This window comes from Cavia porcellus, unplaced genomic scaffold (assembly GCF_034190915.1).
Source record: "Cavia porcellus strain 051 isolate PalLab524CR breed Dunkin Hartley unplaced genomic scaffold, mCavPor4.1 scaffold_1, whole genome shotgun sequence".
Lineage (NCBI taxonomy): Eukaryota > Metazoa > Chordata > Mammalia > Rodentia > Caviidae > Cavia > Cavia porcellus.
This window is the reverse complement of record NW_026947484.1, coordinates 128,784,442-128,802,990: the sequence shown is the minus strand read 5'-3', so window position 1 is coordinate 128,802,990 and position 18,549 is coordinate 128,784,442. Positions and strand designations below refer to the sequence as shown.

The 18,549-nt window shown below is 38.9% G+C and overlaps 1 protein-coding gene across 1 annotated transcript in view; it reads right to left on the bottom strand.

The window, feature by feature from the left end:
* Window positions 1-3,106: 3,106 nt before the first annotated feature.
* Eeig2 (EEIG family member 2) overlaps window positions 3,107-18,549 on the bottom strand; it is a 61,681-nt gene continuing 46,238 nt past the window's right edge. The window contains exons 6-12 of the mRNA XM_003479187.4: window positions 17,939-18,042; window positions 15,632-15,727; window positions 15,310-15,499; window positions 15,086-15,213; window positions 14,255-14,324; window positions 7,367-7,449; window positions 3,107-7,285 (exon numbers count right to left, since the gene is read on the bottom strand). Of these exons, the coding sequence (XP_003479235.1) occupies window positions 7,407-7,449; window positions 14,255-14,324; window positions 15,086-15,213; window positions 15,310-15,499; window positions 15,632-15,727; window positions 17,939-18,042 (631 nt within the window). The 3' untranslated portion in view covers window positions 3,107-7,285; window positions 7,367-7,406. The remainder of the gene's footprint in view (window positions 7,286-7,366; window positions 7,450-14,254; window positions 14,325-15,085; window positions 15,214-15,309; window positions 15,500-15,631; window positions 15,728-17,938; window positions 18,043-18,549) is intronic.

Sequence of the window (18,549 nt, the reverse complement as noted above, 5' to 3'; positions counted from 1 at the left end):
CCTAGTCCATGTTGCTTTGAGCCTTTGATGAAGTAGTACATTGTGGCAGGAACACAGGGCAGACCTCATGGTGCTGACCTCATGGCTAGAGAGCAAAATATGGGAAGAGATCAGGGCCCCTACAATCCCCTTCAAGGGCAACTCCGGTGACTTAAGGACCACTCACTAGGCCCCAGCTCTTAAGAGTCCACCTCTCCCAAATAGTACCACATATTAACATGTGGGTAATTGGAGGACATTCAAGACTGAAACTTGCAGAAACTCAAAAGATTCGTGATTTCCCAGAAGTCTGAGCCTTCACAGCACTTCCTGCATTCCAGTTCAATTTCCATACCACTGAGATGTGAACTTGGTCCCCTCAGCATTTTCACAAGTCTCTCTAAACACGCCGCCCCCTTGTCACACAGCAGCGCCTTCCGTCTTTCCCTACCTTGTCTCACCCTCCCTGCCCTTTCGCTTCTTGTCAACTCCGATTCCCAACCTTTCCCGCTAACATACTCAGCAAGCAGTTTAGTTCCTGTACAGAACTAAATACTTCCAAATTAAGGCAATTCCCTGGGTTGGCGTTTGAGTCAAAACCCAAACCAAAACCAAAACCAAAACAAGAACATCACACCTGGTCCTGTAGAGATCATGGTGAGTGGCTGGCAGGAAGTCAGGGGCTGAGTGGCATCAACAATGGCAATGCAGAATCTTTTGAAGACTTGGAGAACAGATTTTTGTTGCTAGGTATTTACGGAGTCGCTAGGTATTTACAGTGAGCACACAGGAAGTACATCTTTTGGGATAGTCAGAAAAGGGAACACTTGGGAATATGGCTGAGGTCTAGCAAACAAGCTGCTAGAAGCTAGATCTAGAAATTTTTATGGGAAATGTTAAATACTAGTTTCTGAAGCCCCACATGCCTATTATAAACCTTTTCACCCCTTGAAAATTAACACTTCATGCTCTCTACTATTTAGCAGTTGGGTTCCTAATGATCAGCCAAATTGCATGGACACTTTGCCTGAACTGTTTGCCTCTATTGCTGTAATTAGCTCCTGTTTCTACCTATTTCATTTCATCCTATATGCTATGACTCGGCTGGAAAGATTTAGCTGTGATCTTTTCCCTAGAAACACTGCTGCCTGCTTCCACACCACTCCTTGATCCTTTCCCTTGGATTCTACTGAACGGGCCAGTGTCTCTTTCCAGGCCTGTCTCTATTTCTCTTTATTGTTTTTTTTTTAATCGGTACCAGGGATTGAACTCACGACCGCCTGCTTGAAAGGCAGGTGCTTATGCCGCTGAGCTAAATCCCCAGCCCCTCTATTTCTCTTTTAATCAACAGCTTTCTGATAGAACTTCTCATAGAGCATTAGTTACAGAATCTTTCTGTAATTCTGCAACAGAGGAAACAATTTCACCTTAATTACACAATGCTTTAAATTCTTTTTGAAATTATCCCAATTGTTACTGAAAAAAATAGAAAATTGTTTTTCCTTTGGTCTTAATTTCATGGAATATACATGAAAAAGGGATACACAATCACCGGGGAAAGGGTGATAAACCCCAATCTCTGAAGTTCAATGCCACAAGATGGCGCACTTTTACTAAAATAACCTGGAGGCGTCTAAAAATTTTAAAAACTTGGGTATGCCAAGTTGAAAAGACATCTCAGCCTCGGTGAGTTGCAGCTACCTAGGAATGGTATCTAAACCAATTAAGACAGGAAGTTTCAAACATTTCCTTCTTAACATGGGTTTACAAAGAATGAAGATCATTGACTCAGGGAATGTCTAAATTTGATAATTTCCTGTTTGTTTATCATTTGGTGCATTTCATGTAAGATGGGAATATTTAGGATTTTCTACTTGTAAAAATGGAAAGATCTCACTATGTGTTTCTACCAGGTGAATGCTGCATAGGTATAGAAAGAGAAGAGGTAAACATTGGTAAAGGCAGGATTGAGAAGGAGAGGCCTAAAAGGAAAACCACTAGATGTTGAGAAAAGCAGCGAAGTCCTAACAAGACCTGTCGGGGAACACAATGCCAAGATAAGGACAAGGAGTTCCGAGACAGGCGCATGAGAAGCCATGATTTGGTACAAAGTCATCTTGGTGATCCTTTATGACCCTGTGTACTGGGGAGGTGTCTGGAGGGTTTCCCAGAATGTGCATACCCTGTTCCCTTCTGCCCATACACAGTATGCTTTCTCCTCAGTCATGTGACTTGTAATAATGTGCACTGTCTAGGGAAGCCCTGTCAAAGGCAGAAGAGGATCTGATCTCAAACTCATACTAAACCACAGTTTAGTGATGGCGAACCTTTAGTTTTTAATAAAAGCCCTCTGTGGCTCTATGTATCGTAGATTTGCCACAATGGTTATAGTCCTTTATTAACTTTAAATTGCTGTTATAATTTTCATATCAGCATAGAATGCATTGAAATTACTTTCCTTCCATGAGAACACTAATCAAAGGGGAAAAAGGGACATATAACCTCATGAGGATGGCAAGTTAGGTGATAGCCTGGGCGACAGCCCCGAGTCCTGTATCAAAAAATAAAAAGGGCTGAGGATATATGTCCACACTCCCTGGGTTCAATACTCAGAACTAAATCAGACTGGTAGGAGTGGGGGAGTATGGGTGACAACGAATATCATTTGTTGAATAGTTATTTAATAGTGGCCATTTAATAAACTATCTGTGTGACAAGAATATATGTATATAGATGTTACATAAAGGTAAAATTTTGCTTTGATAAAACACTGAGTGCTTACTAAAAAGTATATATGCATATATATATATTTTTTTTTTTAAAGAAAAATGCCATTTATTTTTGAAGTTTTTGGCATATTCTCAACATTAACGTCTATGTTCTTTGTCACAATTTGCTAGAATTGGTGGTCCATCCTAGACGATGAAGATGGTTCCGAGCTTGTCTTACTCCAAGGCCTAAGTCTGTGCCCCTGCATGGGCTGCTGACGGTTCAAAGGCGTCTACTACTGAAAGTGTTTAAGCCGTATACTGCCTGGTAATAAAAGCAAACCCTCAGGGGAAAGTTACACTGGATTTTCAATTCTGTTTTCTTATCTAGGCAGACAATTTAAAATACGAAAAACATCTAAACTTTTAAGATATGACTTTTATTAACCATATATAATTGCCTTTACATTATTACAAACACTTTACAAATAAAACATGTTTTTGTTAAAAAAGGAAACACCTCCTGGATTCATCATTGTGCAACTGAAAGAAATACATATAAATATGAAGGTCATTTTCCAAGTATTAGAACAGAATACTAATGGAATCACTTCTATATATATAAATTTGGCAGAGATGTGGATCAAACCCAGGGCTTTACATTGTGCTAAGCTAACCCTGTACCACTGAGCCACACCCCAGCCAGCAATGCCATTTTTCATAAGCATTTACATGACTTGAAAGATTACATACACATTTCCAAAGGAGCAAATAAACACCAAGAAGAAGGTGATCCCTCAAATAAGATATATTTCCAACAAACAAGTTTGTATAAAGGATTTGGTCAATGAATATCAGCAAAAGAATTTTCTGTTACATACATAAACACTAGAAAATGCAGAACATATTGTCTATAATGGATACAACTTACAGACAATATATTCAGTATCAATTTTGTTATACAAGCGACCACCCATATTGTGTGAGGTAATTACCCATACAGCCACTTAAAATACATCATGTATACATTATCTTATGAAAATCAGACATAAGGGAATAAGGCCTTCATCTTCAGGGCAGTCTTAAAATAGGCTTAATACAGCACTATTTCAACCTTTGTATCTTAGATTTCATATTCTTTAACATCTTGGCTCTTAACATTATGATAGTACCTAAACTAGCACATGAGTAGCAGCTGAACACAATTTGAATGAATATATCTGACTACAGTCACATGACGTACCATCTAAGGGAGCTGACCAGGAATAACTTCTGAACTTCTCAAGTTAAAGACTTAAGAAAATACGTTGCAACCCCGTCATTTGAGTCCAGCCAGTCTCTCAGGGATTTGTTGTATATACAGGAAGCCTGGCACATTTTTGAGTACTTCAGTGAGATATGTAATACCATCAGCTCGAGTTCACAAAGTAGTTTAGTTAGCATGGAAATCTGAATGTCTGAGATTATTATTATGGATGTTCCAGTTTATTAAAGTCATTGCTGCCTTAACCTGAATGGTTTTTTTTTTTTTTTCTTTTTTTTGAGACAGGGTCTTGCTAAGTAGTTCAGGCTCGAACTTGCACGTCTCCTGCCTCAGCCTCCTTACTACTGGGATTACAGGTGTGTGCTGTCAATCCCGGCTGAATATGTTTTGAGTGGAGGCTAGTTGTAGATTTTTTTTCCCTTCTAGCAACAAAGGGGTTAAGTGGTCAACCTCTGGCTCTGAGTTTTACACAAAAAAGCACATTCAGAAAAATGTAGTTTGGATGTCATTCTGATAACTATGCTAGGATGGGAAATGGAATTTAGGGTTGTTGGTCAAGACTATCAGATCATGTGGTACTAATCTACATTAGCTGTTTGTTTTCAGAAGCCTGCAAAACACCACAAAGAGGCATCAACCATTAAAGTGTAGACTGATAGTTCAGGGCCAGCTCTGCCCTTCACATACTATCCGGTCTCAGCCACCAACTCATGTTACAGAAGAGGGCCTCCTGAATTCTGTACTTTCTTCCGAACAAAGCATTTAAAAGCCTTCTTGGGCCGGGGATTTAGCTCAGTGGCCTAAGTGCAAGGTCATAAGTTCGATCCCCAGTACCAAAAAAAAAAAAAAGAAAGAAAAGTCTTCTTTATCTCGTCACCGACTTGAGCCTGCAAGTGCCATTCATTTTCTTTAAAACAGAATTAGAAAAGGTTTTACACATCTGCGCATTCACCTAGATTGGCTTTAGCATTTAAAAAAATTAATCAAGATTTATGTTTTGAAGTCCAATTTTCTTCACTCAAAAGTAGATGTAGTAGTTAGTAAGCAGCTTCTTTTTTAACAGCTACATGGTTAAGGGACTAACAATACAAACAAGAAAATCAGGCAGACACCTGACAAGTGTTTTATAGGACTGTACTAAAATGTGAATGCAAATTATGCTAGTGGAGTACGAGAATAAAAGGAAGGTGCTGACCACAGAGGACACAGTCATTTTTTTATCTTCCTATTTAATGTTTCCATTAAAATGCTTTTTTTACACTTATTACTATATAAACCAAGATGTACTTGGACACTGCTAATATTATGAAGGAATGACTTTTATGCTTTTGAAAAATCTATTCACACTGTTTTTTTAAAAAAGGATCTTGAACCATATTTTTTAGGTGAGAAGAGGGTTTTATTATTGGTTTTGGCTCATGGAAGAATTCTGTACCATTTTAAATGCCAAGAGTCGATCTTATAAGGACGTAGGGCCAGCAGTAATCAAAGTTAGTAAGACAGGGGCGCTGCCCTGGTTACAGTACCTTTCATACGTCTGATGAGCATCCTCACTGAACCTTGCCTACAATCTACTTGTTTTGTACTGAAAACTGCAAAAGTCATTTGCAGAAGTGCCAATAAAAAATAGAGCCTAGAAAGAATATTTGAAAATAGAAAAATATATTTTCAAAAATGTCATTGATTTCTCTAAACAGTATCTTCACATATCTACTTAAAACTTTGATTCTTTCCATAAAACAAAGCTGTAAGTGTGGTAATGCATGCCTGTGATCTCTACCAGTCAGGACAACAGGGGGAGGAGGATTGTAAGCCTCAGGCCAGCCCGGGCAACTCTGCAAGACAACATGGACTGAAAACAAAACAAAACAAAACAAAATAAAACAAAACAAAACAAAACAAAACAAAACAAACAAAACAAAGGGTTGGGGGGATTGAATGTGACATTCTGCCCCCAGCACCACACATCCACAAAATAGTGCACATAACTGAAGACTCATAAAACCCCTCTCTTAATATTAAAAATATTCTGAAACAGGCTGTCATTTTTAAAACATTTTCAAAACCTATTTATAAAAGCAATACTAAATTAATATGGAATATCCAATTCTTAAAATATTAAAAAAGCTCTAACATGAGTTATTCTTTTTTTCCAAACCCCAAATTATATTAAAATAATTTTTATTCTAATAATTTTATTTTACCAACATGAAAATACGTAGGCTAAACCAATTCTACTTTAAAAGCCGTATCTGATGTACATTACAGCCTATTCTTGTCTCAAAACAACCGGCTTCTGACACTGTCTTCCTGCACCACAAATGTCAAGCAGCAGCTCCCTGTTTTGGTCCACTGCCATGTCAGAGTGATCTCCAGCTCCAGCTAAGTCTAACCTTGACACAGAGAAGGATGCTCTGTTTCTGATCATATCACAATTTCCCTCTTGTTCTAATTCTGAATGCTGAAACCAGTAGATCCTAATATTCAGCAATTTAGAACAGCTCATGTGTTAGGGTATCTTATGGCAGCCTAACATGTGGACTCAAAGCTTATTTTGAATCACTTATATAATGCTAGTGGGGTTCTGCAGCTCATCTAATATTAAGTAACAATATACTGTATAGTGTATAATAACAGTATTACACCCATTCACTTCCCTCAGACTTAAAACACATTGGTCATTTGCTTTATGGCAGATACACTTAAAATTATTAAGCATTTTACATATCGCAGTATAACATTTTCCTATATCTCATATCAACTGCTGCATCAAAGGGCGTTAATAGACTTAGTATAGTTACTCTATAGTATGGAAAGTTTCCGTCACAGGAATTGTAACTGTCCCGACAGCATTTATAGGATTTAAATTACACTCACATACTGTCTTCCAAATGTAAAGTTAAAATAACATAGAGTCCAAATCTGTTCAGCACCTCTGTCATAGATTTTATACCTGAATACTAAACTTATACTCAGATGTGTCTGATGCCTTTTTCTCCACTGGAAAAAGTAAAAGCAGGTCTTCCATTCCCATGTCCAGTGACCATAGGAGCAGTGTACTTCCGTGGCCTGCACTGGCACACTGCTCTGAGACCACCATGCAGACAAATGTTCTTTTTCAATGGGTTGGACAGATTGGTGGCAGGTGCTTTTGGAGAAGAAACTGGTGTCAGTTTCCCTCTTAATAGATGAACTTCATTTTTAGAAAGAGGAAAAAAAACTTCATTTTTCTTGGCTGGGTGTGGTGATGCACACCTGTAATGCCAGGACATGGGAGGCTGAGGCAGGAGGATCGCTGTGAGTTCAAGGCCAGCCTGAACTACAAAGGTAGATCCTGTTTAAAAAAACACATAAAATAAGTACATTATCTCTTAAGTGCTTCACTGAAATGCCTTGATACACCAATCATACATACCTGAAATCCACACGGAAGCATCTGTTCACTGGTTTGACTGCTAGCGTTTAATTACAACTTGTTCGTAAGCTCCAGACCCTACCCTGAAACAGCAGGAGAGGAAAAAAAAAAAACATTCAGAATGTTGAGTTACAGTGCTTGAAATTATTCTAAGTAACCTTGACCCTAGAAAGATGGTACATTAGGCCTTTTTATCTAAAGTTTAAAGGTAGCATGGATATAAAATATTTGAAATAGCAAATGTTTATAGTATGTTGGATTAGTCTAGCCTTTGACTCTCATTTCTAGTAGTAATCTAGTAATAGTTCATAGTTCTTCACCTATTAACAGATTGCGGCAAGGATTATTCTCTTCAAATGTGTTTATGTGTAAATCCTATGATCAGTGTCATCCAGCAGTGCATCAGGCATTACACAGATTAATGATGGTGGCAGAGTTAATAATTATAGTCGTTAGTTATAACAGTAGTATGTGATGCCTTAATGCATTTTTCTAGAAACTAAAACTCACCTCCCCATCCCCATGGCCTACAACTCCTAGACCTACAAAATTCTCCAAATTTGGCCTCCTGAGTATCTGCGACTATAGGCATGTGCCACACATAGCACTTAGCTCTAGAATTTTTTAAATCAGTAAGCAAGTGGTTTTTGCCTGTTGTATAGCACTGGGATTTGAACTTAAGACCTTGCTCATGCTAGGCAAGCACTCTGCCATGGAGGTCCATCTGCCCTTCTGTAAAGGAATCGTGCTTGTGAATCAAACTTGTGATCCTTCTGCCACAGCCTCGTAAGCCGCTGGGACTATGGGTGTGCCCCCAGGTCAGGCTGAACGTGTTCTTATGTGTGCTTGTTGCTGTAAGCTATACTTGTGTAATGGAGATGTGAAGGGAAAAATGAGCTTGAAAAAGGGTTTATTTCCTCATTAATTTGGAGTAGCAGACTGTTGACTGTTCCTCCAAATCTCCACTTCCCTCCTTCAGGGTTTAGTTGGGAACAGGCTACTTTGCTAGAGAGCACAATCCCTAAGCTCCTCTTAGGCAGGTGTGGCTGTGTAACTAGGTTCCCCCTAAGGAACACGAGTGGAAGAGATGTACGTCAGCTTGTGTTTTATTTGCTTACAGGAAAATTGCTTTCCCTGGACTAGAAGCTAACTTTGACAAGAAAGGTAAGGAGGACAGTGTAGTAACAAAGTGGGTCACTACACTACCTTCAGAGGAAAGCTGTCTTACCAGCTAGGCCATTGTGTTTTGGGGTCTCTTTTTTATACCTGTTACCCTAATATGCCAGGCACTGGACTCTATAAATGATATATGGAGAATATTAAAAGACTTAAAACTTGCAAGCTTTCTGAATAAAGTAACTCTGAGATAGGCTATTTAAATAATGGCCTCATCAATAAAAGCTTTCTGTTGTGCTTGTGAGGCACTTAGTACCTTGGCTCTGTGTTATAATGGAAGAACATGCATCATCCATCGATTGTTTCCTAGTCTTACAGAATAAAGGTTTTTTAAAGCTTGTAAAAACATACAGGGTCTTTTAGATGACAGCTGGCTTTGCATTTCAGAATACGATCATTCCCTCTTTCCCCTGAAGCATCTCGAGTAACCAGGAGAGCTGAAGTGGTGGTGTTGCATGGAGCGGGAGGGACTTGTTGCTTAAAGCTTAAAGTTACCAGGAGGTACAAGTTTCCCATTTCCTCATCGGTCAAACTGTTGGGATCCATCCTAGTACTTGACATTTCACTGTGAGTGTGCCAGAGTTCACTAAGGCCAGGAGCAACCTCTAGGTCTGTTCTTGTCCCTTAAGGGGATGTCAAGAGGAGATTCTAAACGGTGGTAATAAGGCAGCCATGGCCTAAGATGGACTTAGCTGACTGCTCAGAGCCAGCTTTTTTTTTTTTTTTTTTCCTTTTTCTTTTTTATCCAGTCCAGGGATCGAACTCATGACTGCCTGCTTGCAAAACAGGCACTTATGCTGCTGAGCTAAATCTCCAGCCCAGAGCCAGCTCTTAATAGATTCAAAGAACATGGAATATCTTCACCAGAGCATCAGTAGACACCCACACACAACTACGCTAGTCAGAATTTGGAAGAACCCTGGAGAGTACCACTTGCACTGGCTTTTTAGATCTCCTTTGAAGTATGTTCTGTTTCTGGTCATGATGGCATAACAAGAACTAGGGCGTCCCTCCGCCTTAAATAATCAGCAATCAGCATATACAAACTGGAGGAAACACACATGATCGACAGGCAGTATAAGACTGCTGCCACAAGAAGGAAAACAATGAAAAAGCCCCCTGGTGGCTTCAGCTTGCTACTGGAAGCAGGTTCCTTCAGGATCCTCCTAGCCCACAGGGAGGGAAAACCCAAACACAGCCTGTGACTCTCTAAATGGAAGAACCAGAAGTCAAAGCTCAGAGGAGCTGGGGGCTAGAATTGAGTGTCAAACTGGATGAAAATTATAAACCCACAGGTGCCCAAGGTTCAATGAACTTTAAGCAGAATAGACACCAAAAGACACATACCAAGGCCCATCATGCCCAGATTGCTAACAAGAAAATCCTAAAAGCAGCCAGAGATGAAAGAAAAATAACATGAATAGATGAATAAATATAAGAATAAAAGCAGAATTCTTGCCAGCAAAATTAAACGTTCTCAAAGACAAGCAAGCAGGTGCACATTGGACCTTCTAGGAAACCCTGGGCCTGCGAGAGTGAACCCACCAGACTTAGACAGGTTACCGCAGACAGTCTTTCCCTGCCCCTGCGGTGTGCTGCTCTGTTCTGTCCATTCTCATGTTTTTGTTTTTCTGACCCATGATTCTTGAGCTTCTTCCTTTCTTCCGTAAATGATTCTGGTTTCATCTGTGCCACTGTAGTTTATTCCATAGAGCTGATCTAATGCCCAGACATCAGCTTCTCTGATAAAGGCCCACTAGCTACTGCAAGCCTGTATGTAAAAGTGGCATAGTGGGTACTTCAAGCAGACTGATTTCCACAATAACTCTACAAGTCAGGCCCTTAGCTAGTGTATACAATTACTTGAGTGCTTGCTGAGTGCCAGATATTATTCTAAGGTGTTCGTATCTTACTTTATTTGTTTTACATCTTATAATTCTTATGAGGTAGCTTCCACTAGTACTACTCAGTGGTGAGGAAACTGAGGCAGAGAAGACATGGCTAATAAGTATTGTTAAGAACTCACACAACCTAATCCAAAAACTTGTGCTATCAACCCTAAGGATGCACTTTTTGTATGCTAGCAAGTAAGAGATGTGATTTTGCCAAGATCATAGCTAAGCTGAGTCATGATGGCTAAACCAGAAATCAAACTATGTCTATCTCTTTGGCCTGTTCTCTTTTCAACATGACATATTCTGACTTGTTTTTGGCCTTTCTGTGACTTGCAATAATGAATCTTTATCTACTTCAACTCCTAACGCACACTTTAGACTTTCTCATACTTGATAATCTATTCTATTGTATTCTTTTTGTTTTTTTTTTGGTACTGGGAATCAGGACCTCATGCTTGTCAGGCAGGTGTTATATCACTGAATTACATCCCGGGTCTCTCCTCCCTCTCCTCTCCTATTATTCTATTCTATTTTATTCTAGTCTATTCGATGTGTTGTCGGGGACTGAATCCGGCGCCTTGCATGCACTAACCAAACAAGCACTCTACCAATGAACTAAACTCCTAGTTCCAGATGATTATCCTAGTATTCACCTGGAAAGGGGGTGGCAAGCAGAATTATTTTCTTTTTTATATAAATGCCTTTATGTCCTAAGTTCTATATGAGTTTTTGATTAGAAGTAATCTTTCTTTCATCTAAAAGACAACACTAATAAAGAGTACACCCTCTGAGATTTCTATGTGCCAGGCATTATGTTACATACTTTCTGTAAGTCATGTAATGTAATTCTCACCAAAAATAAAACCTTTGAGTTAGGTAGCTTACTTGTTACTTTCACTTTACAGGTGAGGAAACTTAGACTTACACAGAGCAATTACATCAGCAAATAGTGGAAGAGTCAGAATTTAATCCCAGGTAGTCTGATGAGAGGGTTCATGCTTTTGATCATTTATTATTTAAATTTCTTGTGGGGGTGCTGGGGATGTAGCTCAGCAGCACAAGCACCTGGCTGGCCACTGCAAGGTCCTGAGTTCACTTACTGGTTAAACCCCCTCCACCCTTGCCAAATGACTTATGGTTGGAATTACACTTCTTCTACTTAGTTCTCTGCTACTGGCCTTTTTTCCTCTAATCAAGCTACGGCGACCTTCCTGAAATGCCAATCTGGTAAGTCATTTTCCTGCAGAATGACCGCTGCCTCCCACTGTACATGTCAGAAAATAAGAATGGTAATGTTGACTGAGGCACCTGGCAGCTGGATTCCGAGATACCTGTCAACCTCATGTCGCAAAACTCCCTTTCACATGCCCCCTTTCCTCAAAAGAACTTGTTTACTAGTAATTACCTGAGTAGGTTGTATAATATTATTCATAAGTCACTACAGTATAGAGGTTAAGTGCAAGGGACAATGCATTCAGAGACACAAGTGTGGATCTTGTTTTACCACTTACCAATTTTAAGACCTTGGGGCAAATAATGTCTACTTTCTTTGTATCTTTGTTTCTACTTTTAAAATACTAATTATAGTGTGTTGTGAGCATTGAAAGAGACACTGTAAGGGGTGAATATACCTAACTATGTCTATGTCTGGCACATAATAATTACTCCACATTACCTATAATTACTATTAATTTTCTTTTGGATGTAGGGTCTTGCTATGTAGTGCAGGCTGGCCTTGAACTCACAGCAATCCTCCTGCCTCGGTCTCCAGTGTTGGGATTATGGGCATGTACCGCCATGCGTGGCTTTATTATGGTATCTATAGATTCATTCTGTTGGCTCCTATTACCAGGAGTATCTGCCTTCCCCAAATTTGCTTTATAAACCCCACTTATCTTTAATTCTCCCAAAGACTCTTCAGGTACCAGTTCTTCTTGAACGTTTTTTCTGAGTGTGATCTTGCTGCTATTCTCTCAGAATTTGCTCTATTTCTATGCCTTATAGTTCTGATATTATTACAGTTTTTAGTTCAGCCATCTTACCTTCTGAAAAGTGTCAGACAGTAAATATTTTAGGCTTTAATGGCCATATAATTTCTGCTGTTCTACTCAACTATGCTGTTATAGCATCAAAGTAATCACAGACAGTATATATATAAGTAACCAGGTGTAGGCATGTTCCAATGACATTTGCTTTATAAAAACAGGCAGTGGCAAGCTGATCCATTGGCTGTAGTCTCCTGGACCCATGGGCTAGACCAGTGGTGGCGAACCTGTGACCTGCAGACGAACCTATGAAAATGAAATCTGGGCTGCACTGCATGTGAGCTAAGTGAGTGAGTAGTTTTTCTAAACTAAAACCTTAGGATGTATTCAGGTTTAATTGTGACACGGCACTTTGTGATAAATAACTGGGTTTTGGGTTGTGCTTCAGGCACGCAGTCTCTAAGAGGTTTGCCATCCCTGGGCTGATGGTAAGAAGCTTTCTTCTGTGTCTCCTTACTCACAAGCTGGCTCAACATTTAACTGAACTTAGTGGGTGGATATGTTAATAATGTTAATGAAAGGTCGTTACATCCTCTATAAACCCTTTTTAAAATTCCTCCTTCATAGCATCTTTATATGTCCTTTTTTAACCTACTATCATAGCTGACTGTCATTAGTGGTTGATGTAAGAATTTGCTGCCAGACTGTATTTTGTATATTTTGGGTGGACATGGAAGAAACATTCATTAAAATGACTATTGATAGAATAAATGAAATATTTCCAGTTTTAAGCCTAAGAGAATAAAATAATTGTCTTTGCCCAGGGGCTTCCTCTATGCTTGCAATTTGAGCTTACGCTGTAGTTATGTGGGGGCTCTTCATAAATGTTACATGCAAATCATGAGCAGCAGTGGTGATGGAAGCAGGGAGCAATCAAAACCCCTGGGTGTCATCTATATCCACGTTCACCACTCTGCTGTAATCAGGGTACATTGCTAGTCTGAACATCTGAAATCCTTCAAAATCTCAATCTTTTTGAGGACCTGCATGAAGCTTAAAAAGCTTTAGAGCACTTTAGATTTTGGGTTTTCAGATTTGAGATGCTCAACTGGTAAAAGTGCAAATATTTCAAAATCCAAAAGTTTCTACAAAACATTCCTGGTCCAAGCACTTTGGACAAGGGGTACTCAACCTGTACTGAGAATCAAGGAGATAAGCCTGGCAGGCGATTTTTCCTCAATTTGAGTAATTCCCAAAATGATGTCTGGTAGGTATGTTAATCTCTATGGTGTGGAGAAAAGAAGAGTACAAGAAAGGTTAACTATTAGCTTATGCTGTTGAGTAGGTACACACTACTTGTAACACATAAGATTACTGACAGAAAATGTAGTTTGGGGGCTTGGTGTGTAGCTCAACGTAGAGCACCGGCCAAGCATGCATAAAGCTCTGAGTTCAACGTCTACAACTTCAAAACAGAAAAAAAAAAAAGATGCAAATGTAATCCTGCTTTGCTGTGCCTAAATTATTAAGATTTAAAACTTTTTTCTAAATATCCTTTTTACATCACAACCTGTTCAGTGCTCTACTAGCCCTTTACCAATAACTTCTAAACATACACCTAAGAAAATTAGCAAACATATAATGTAAAAGAAATACTCAAAATAAGGAAAAGTGAGAGCCACACTAGAACTGTTAATTCTTCTTATGTAACTGCTGATATTTCTGTTTTCAAGCTTTCGTGTAATAAATGCTTTGCAATCTTTGGCCTCTGCTTATGACATTTTTTAAACAGTCAATCTGAATTTTAATAAGGTACCATTTGGACTACCTACCTATTTGGAAGGTGATGACTGCCAAAGGTTGTGCTTCCCCCAGGACCCACAAATAACCTCAATCCTTCTTCTGCAATATACAAGGAAAATGTCTGTTGTACGTACAATCATGAGACTACAGTCATCTAATTCATGCTATAGTAATTCATATTTCACATTTCAGTTTATTTAATAAGAGCTAAAGAATTAAAAACCAGGCAATTTATAAATTATACTAACAGTTACTTCTTATCAGTTTTCCTAAAGGTCCTTTAGCTGAGTATTGAATACAGCGCTTCCTACAAATTTTCATCTTCACTGTTAAGTACTCTCTTTAAGTATTAGCATGTGTAATTGTACCTTTCAAACTGGAGCATATAAATTATCGTTTCAGGGAAAATACTAAGGAGAGACTGAAGGACTCTGTTATTCACTCCTGTTTTAAGACCATGGTCTCAACCCTCTAAATTATAAGAGACCTGAAGCATTATGGCAGACAGAATGTAGCTATTGAAAGGAATGAATGTGGGAGGCCTTAAACCATAATATGAAGGCAAAATTTTCTTTAAATATTCTTTCTTTTTAGGGCGTGCTAGGGATTGCTAAGTACTTGCTCTACCACTGAAGTACATTCCCTAAAATTGATCACTTTGAACTAAAATTTGTTCATTTTCCAAATTCAGTATTCATTCTCAGAAATGAGCTACAAAGTTATCTTGAGATTTTTATGGGCATGAAGTTTATTTTACCAATATGCAGTAACAGCACGATGGACTGCCTCCTCCCTGCTGCTGACACGGACTACACAGACCTGGATTTACTGCAGTGTATCCCCGACAGTTCTCTACATACCTTCCGCACTGGAGTCTAGGCTGAAGTCTTGACTTTGTAGTATCTTCTCCACAACATCATCTGCATCCACTCTGGTGTCATCCACTCGTTTCAGCTGAGATTCTACGGAATCCTGTTTCATTGGGCATCTTTGAAAACAATCACAGTTTTTTAAAAATTCCTTTTTATTACGTTATGAAAACAAAAAATTAGATTTAAACTTATCTTTTAAACTAAAAGGATACCTGTTGAGTTTGTCAGAGGCTGTATCTTCTTTATCAGCGGTATCAAGATTTGGTTCAGCTATTTTCTGCTCCACTTCATCACAAGGCTCTAAAATACTTTCAATTCCTGTTGATGTACTTCCCACTGAAGTATTTCTTCTGTGGCAGAACTCAGAGAAACTAGATGACCGGGAATGACATGTGCTATATCCTGTCAGAGAAAAATCACTTTGGATATGATACTAATGTCACACATACTGCAATCTATAAAGTCCTTCTATACCACAGCACTTTCAAAACCCCTTGGAACAACAAGGAATTCAATTTTACTATTAACCTCTACCTGATACTTTGGAGTGCTGGCTTGCGTAGCTTGATGTTCTGGAATGTCCACAGGCACCCAGTTCATCAGGAACAGAGGTGCTCTTTGCTGAAAGATCTGTAATATGTCACAATATGGCATTAAAATTACTTCAAACAAGTTAATGATCAATTTGTATTATAATCTGCATTTGTAAACTATGCCAAGTTCATTACCAAGAAAAATAGGCTAGAAAGTGACAGAGATCCTTCTAAACCAGTAAAAGGGAAAAATGCATTGAAAGAAACAACAACAAAAAACTTAAATGTGTGTGTGTGTGTGTGTAGCACTGGGGACTTTGGGTTGAGTTATGTCTGCAGTTCTTTTTTAGTTTTTTATTTTGTGACAGGGTTTCATTAAGTTGCTAAATTATCCTGGATGATTTCAAATAACAAACCTCCTGCCTCAGCCTCTGAGGGTGCTGAGTTTGCAGGTGTGTGCCACCGCACCCAGCTAAAAAGAAATTCCTTAAATATTTTAGTTCACTGAAGAATTACAGTATTTTTAGTAACATTTACCAGCACTCTATCTTAAAATTAATAAATTAATATTATTTTTATTGTGTTTAGCACTTCTTAAACAGAAGAAAGTAAGGTTTATTCTCATATGCTCTCACAAAATTCACTAGGATTTCACAGTTTTTGAGGAAATCTTGCTTCCTCCAAAATCCAACACAGTGGTAAATTAAAGAATACTTTACTATTCTAGTGTTAGTGCTGCTAGTGCTAGGCTATAATGTGGGCAATATCTGTGGTTTACATCAACACAGCATGGAATGTAGCACTGAGGAAAAGTTTCTTTAGAAACTGATGACAGTACTCATTCTTATCAGTTTGTATATCTATAAAAAAAAAAGCAGTACTAAAGCCACTTCTGGTACAGTTCTCTAGTCACATGCATATTCCAGATACTAATTATGTATTTCTAGGAGCAGGCTTCCTCTGCACAATGCAAAATTGTTTAAATTAGGGTGAAACTACAACTTCTTTTACTCTAGAAGCAGGACAGGAATATAGTCATTATAGCAGCAATTCAGTAAATGATACTGTACACAGTTGGACCAACAAATAATCTACTAAATCTATATTGATCTGTGTCTGTCTCTATCTGATAACAAGTACAGTCTGTTTCTCTCTCTCTCTCTCCCCCTTCTCTCTCTCTCTCTCTCTCTGTCTCTCTCCCTCTCCCTCTCTCTCTCTCTGTCTGATAACAAGTACCAGCCTGCTAGAGTTGATAAGCCAGCAGTAGAGAAGAAGCAGTTGGTGGGTATTTCTTTTCTCAATACAGAATTTAAGATATTTAATGTTGAAGGGAAAGAAGTTAATGAAAAAGTTAAAAACAGATAAAGGACTTGATCTTAATTCAGGAAATTTCATAGTTATCATTGTCTGCAAGAAACTATATCACCACACATTTGAAAAGGTAATGAAAATGTTAATTTTATCATTTCACCTTTCTTTCTATTCTTTCAAATAATAAAATAATACATCTTGCTCACATAACTTGGGAGATAGAAAGAAGCTCTTCTGTCTTTTTCCTCCAGACAATTTGACATTTTGCACACCTTTTTTGTTTGCTTGTGTTTTTGTTTTGATTTTTAAGCATAATCTCACGTTTTCCCCCAGGCTGGCCTCTAACTAGTTAGTGGTTTCAAGCAATCCTACTGCCTTAGATGGGACCACAGGCGTGTACCTCCAGGCTGGACTCTAATTCCTACAAGAGATCCTGATTTGCTGAAAGTTTTCTTGCAAAAAATGGATCTCCTTGATTGTAATGCACAAGTTCCATCACCTGCCCTGATCTACTGAGTCCAAAATCCTGGCTGGTAGTACTAGCAGTCTGTTTCAACAAGCCCTCTGGGTGATCTGGGTGTACGCTAAGGCTTGAGAAGCACAGGCAGAGGGAAAGAGACTGCTGGAACAGAAGCAACACCTGAGAGATTTACTGGCACAAGCTGTTGGGCATGCAGAATGGGAAAGATCTTGAAGTCTCCTGTTCTAAATGTGGAGTCAATGCATTCAATTTATGGGGGGTGTGGGGATGGGGTTTATTACAACATTTATCTATCACTCTGTCACAGCACATCACTTCGGACAAAATAAAACACTGGCTTAACTATAATTGAAACTCTGATGATACTTAGTGGCCCATTTCAGGTCACACACATGGCCATAGAATTTTAAATCTGGAAGGCCTTTGGGGGATTTTTTAGGAAATCAAGTAGTATTGTTTGTCACAAGTCACAAACAACAACAACAACAACAAAACCAGTAAGCTACAAATTCACACCTGCTATTCCAAGATGGACTTTGAGGGTCTCTCCACCTTTTCTGTCTTCTTCCAGAGACTCGGGTTCACCAGCAATTGGTATAGACATTGACGTTGAAGGAGGCCTATAAATAAACATTTTTAAGAATCAGAGCTAGAATCTTGGGTGAGCTGAAAGTCGGAATAAACTGTTAGAGACAGGTTGTGAGCAGAACAGTCTTAGAAAGCCACAGGTCTCAGGCATGCTAGGTAAGCAGTCTCCCATTGATCAACACTGCCAGCCCAATGTCAGCCTTTTGAACGTGAAAGTAATGAACATCAGCAAATAATGTAGTCTGGTTTCAATCAGAGCTGTTCCTCCTTTAGCTTCCCTCTCAAGCCAAAGCCCTTTCCCCATTTTCTTTTCTCAGTTAAAATTTTTGCCTGTAGGTTCATGTTGTTGCCTCAGTTTGAATTTGTATTATCACTAAAGCAGTGGAGTCCCATGTAGATCACATTCTGGAGACTCCAGTGGGATGTGTGGAATGGATACAGGACAGGGCCTGTTAGACCCAAGACCTCTGCACACGAACCTTGTCTGTACTAAGTAACTGCCTAGTCTTCCTTTTTCCAGCACAGTGGTGAATAGGGTG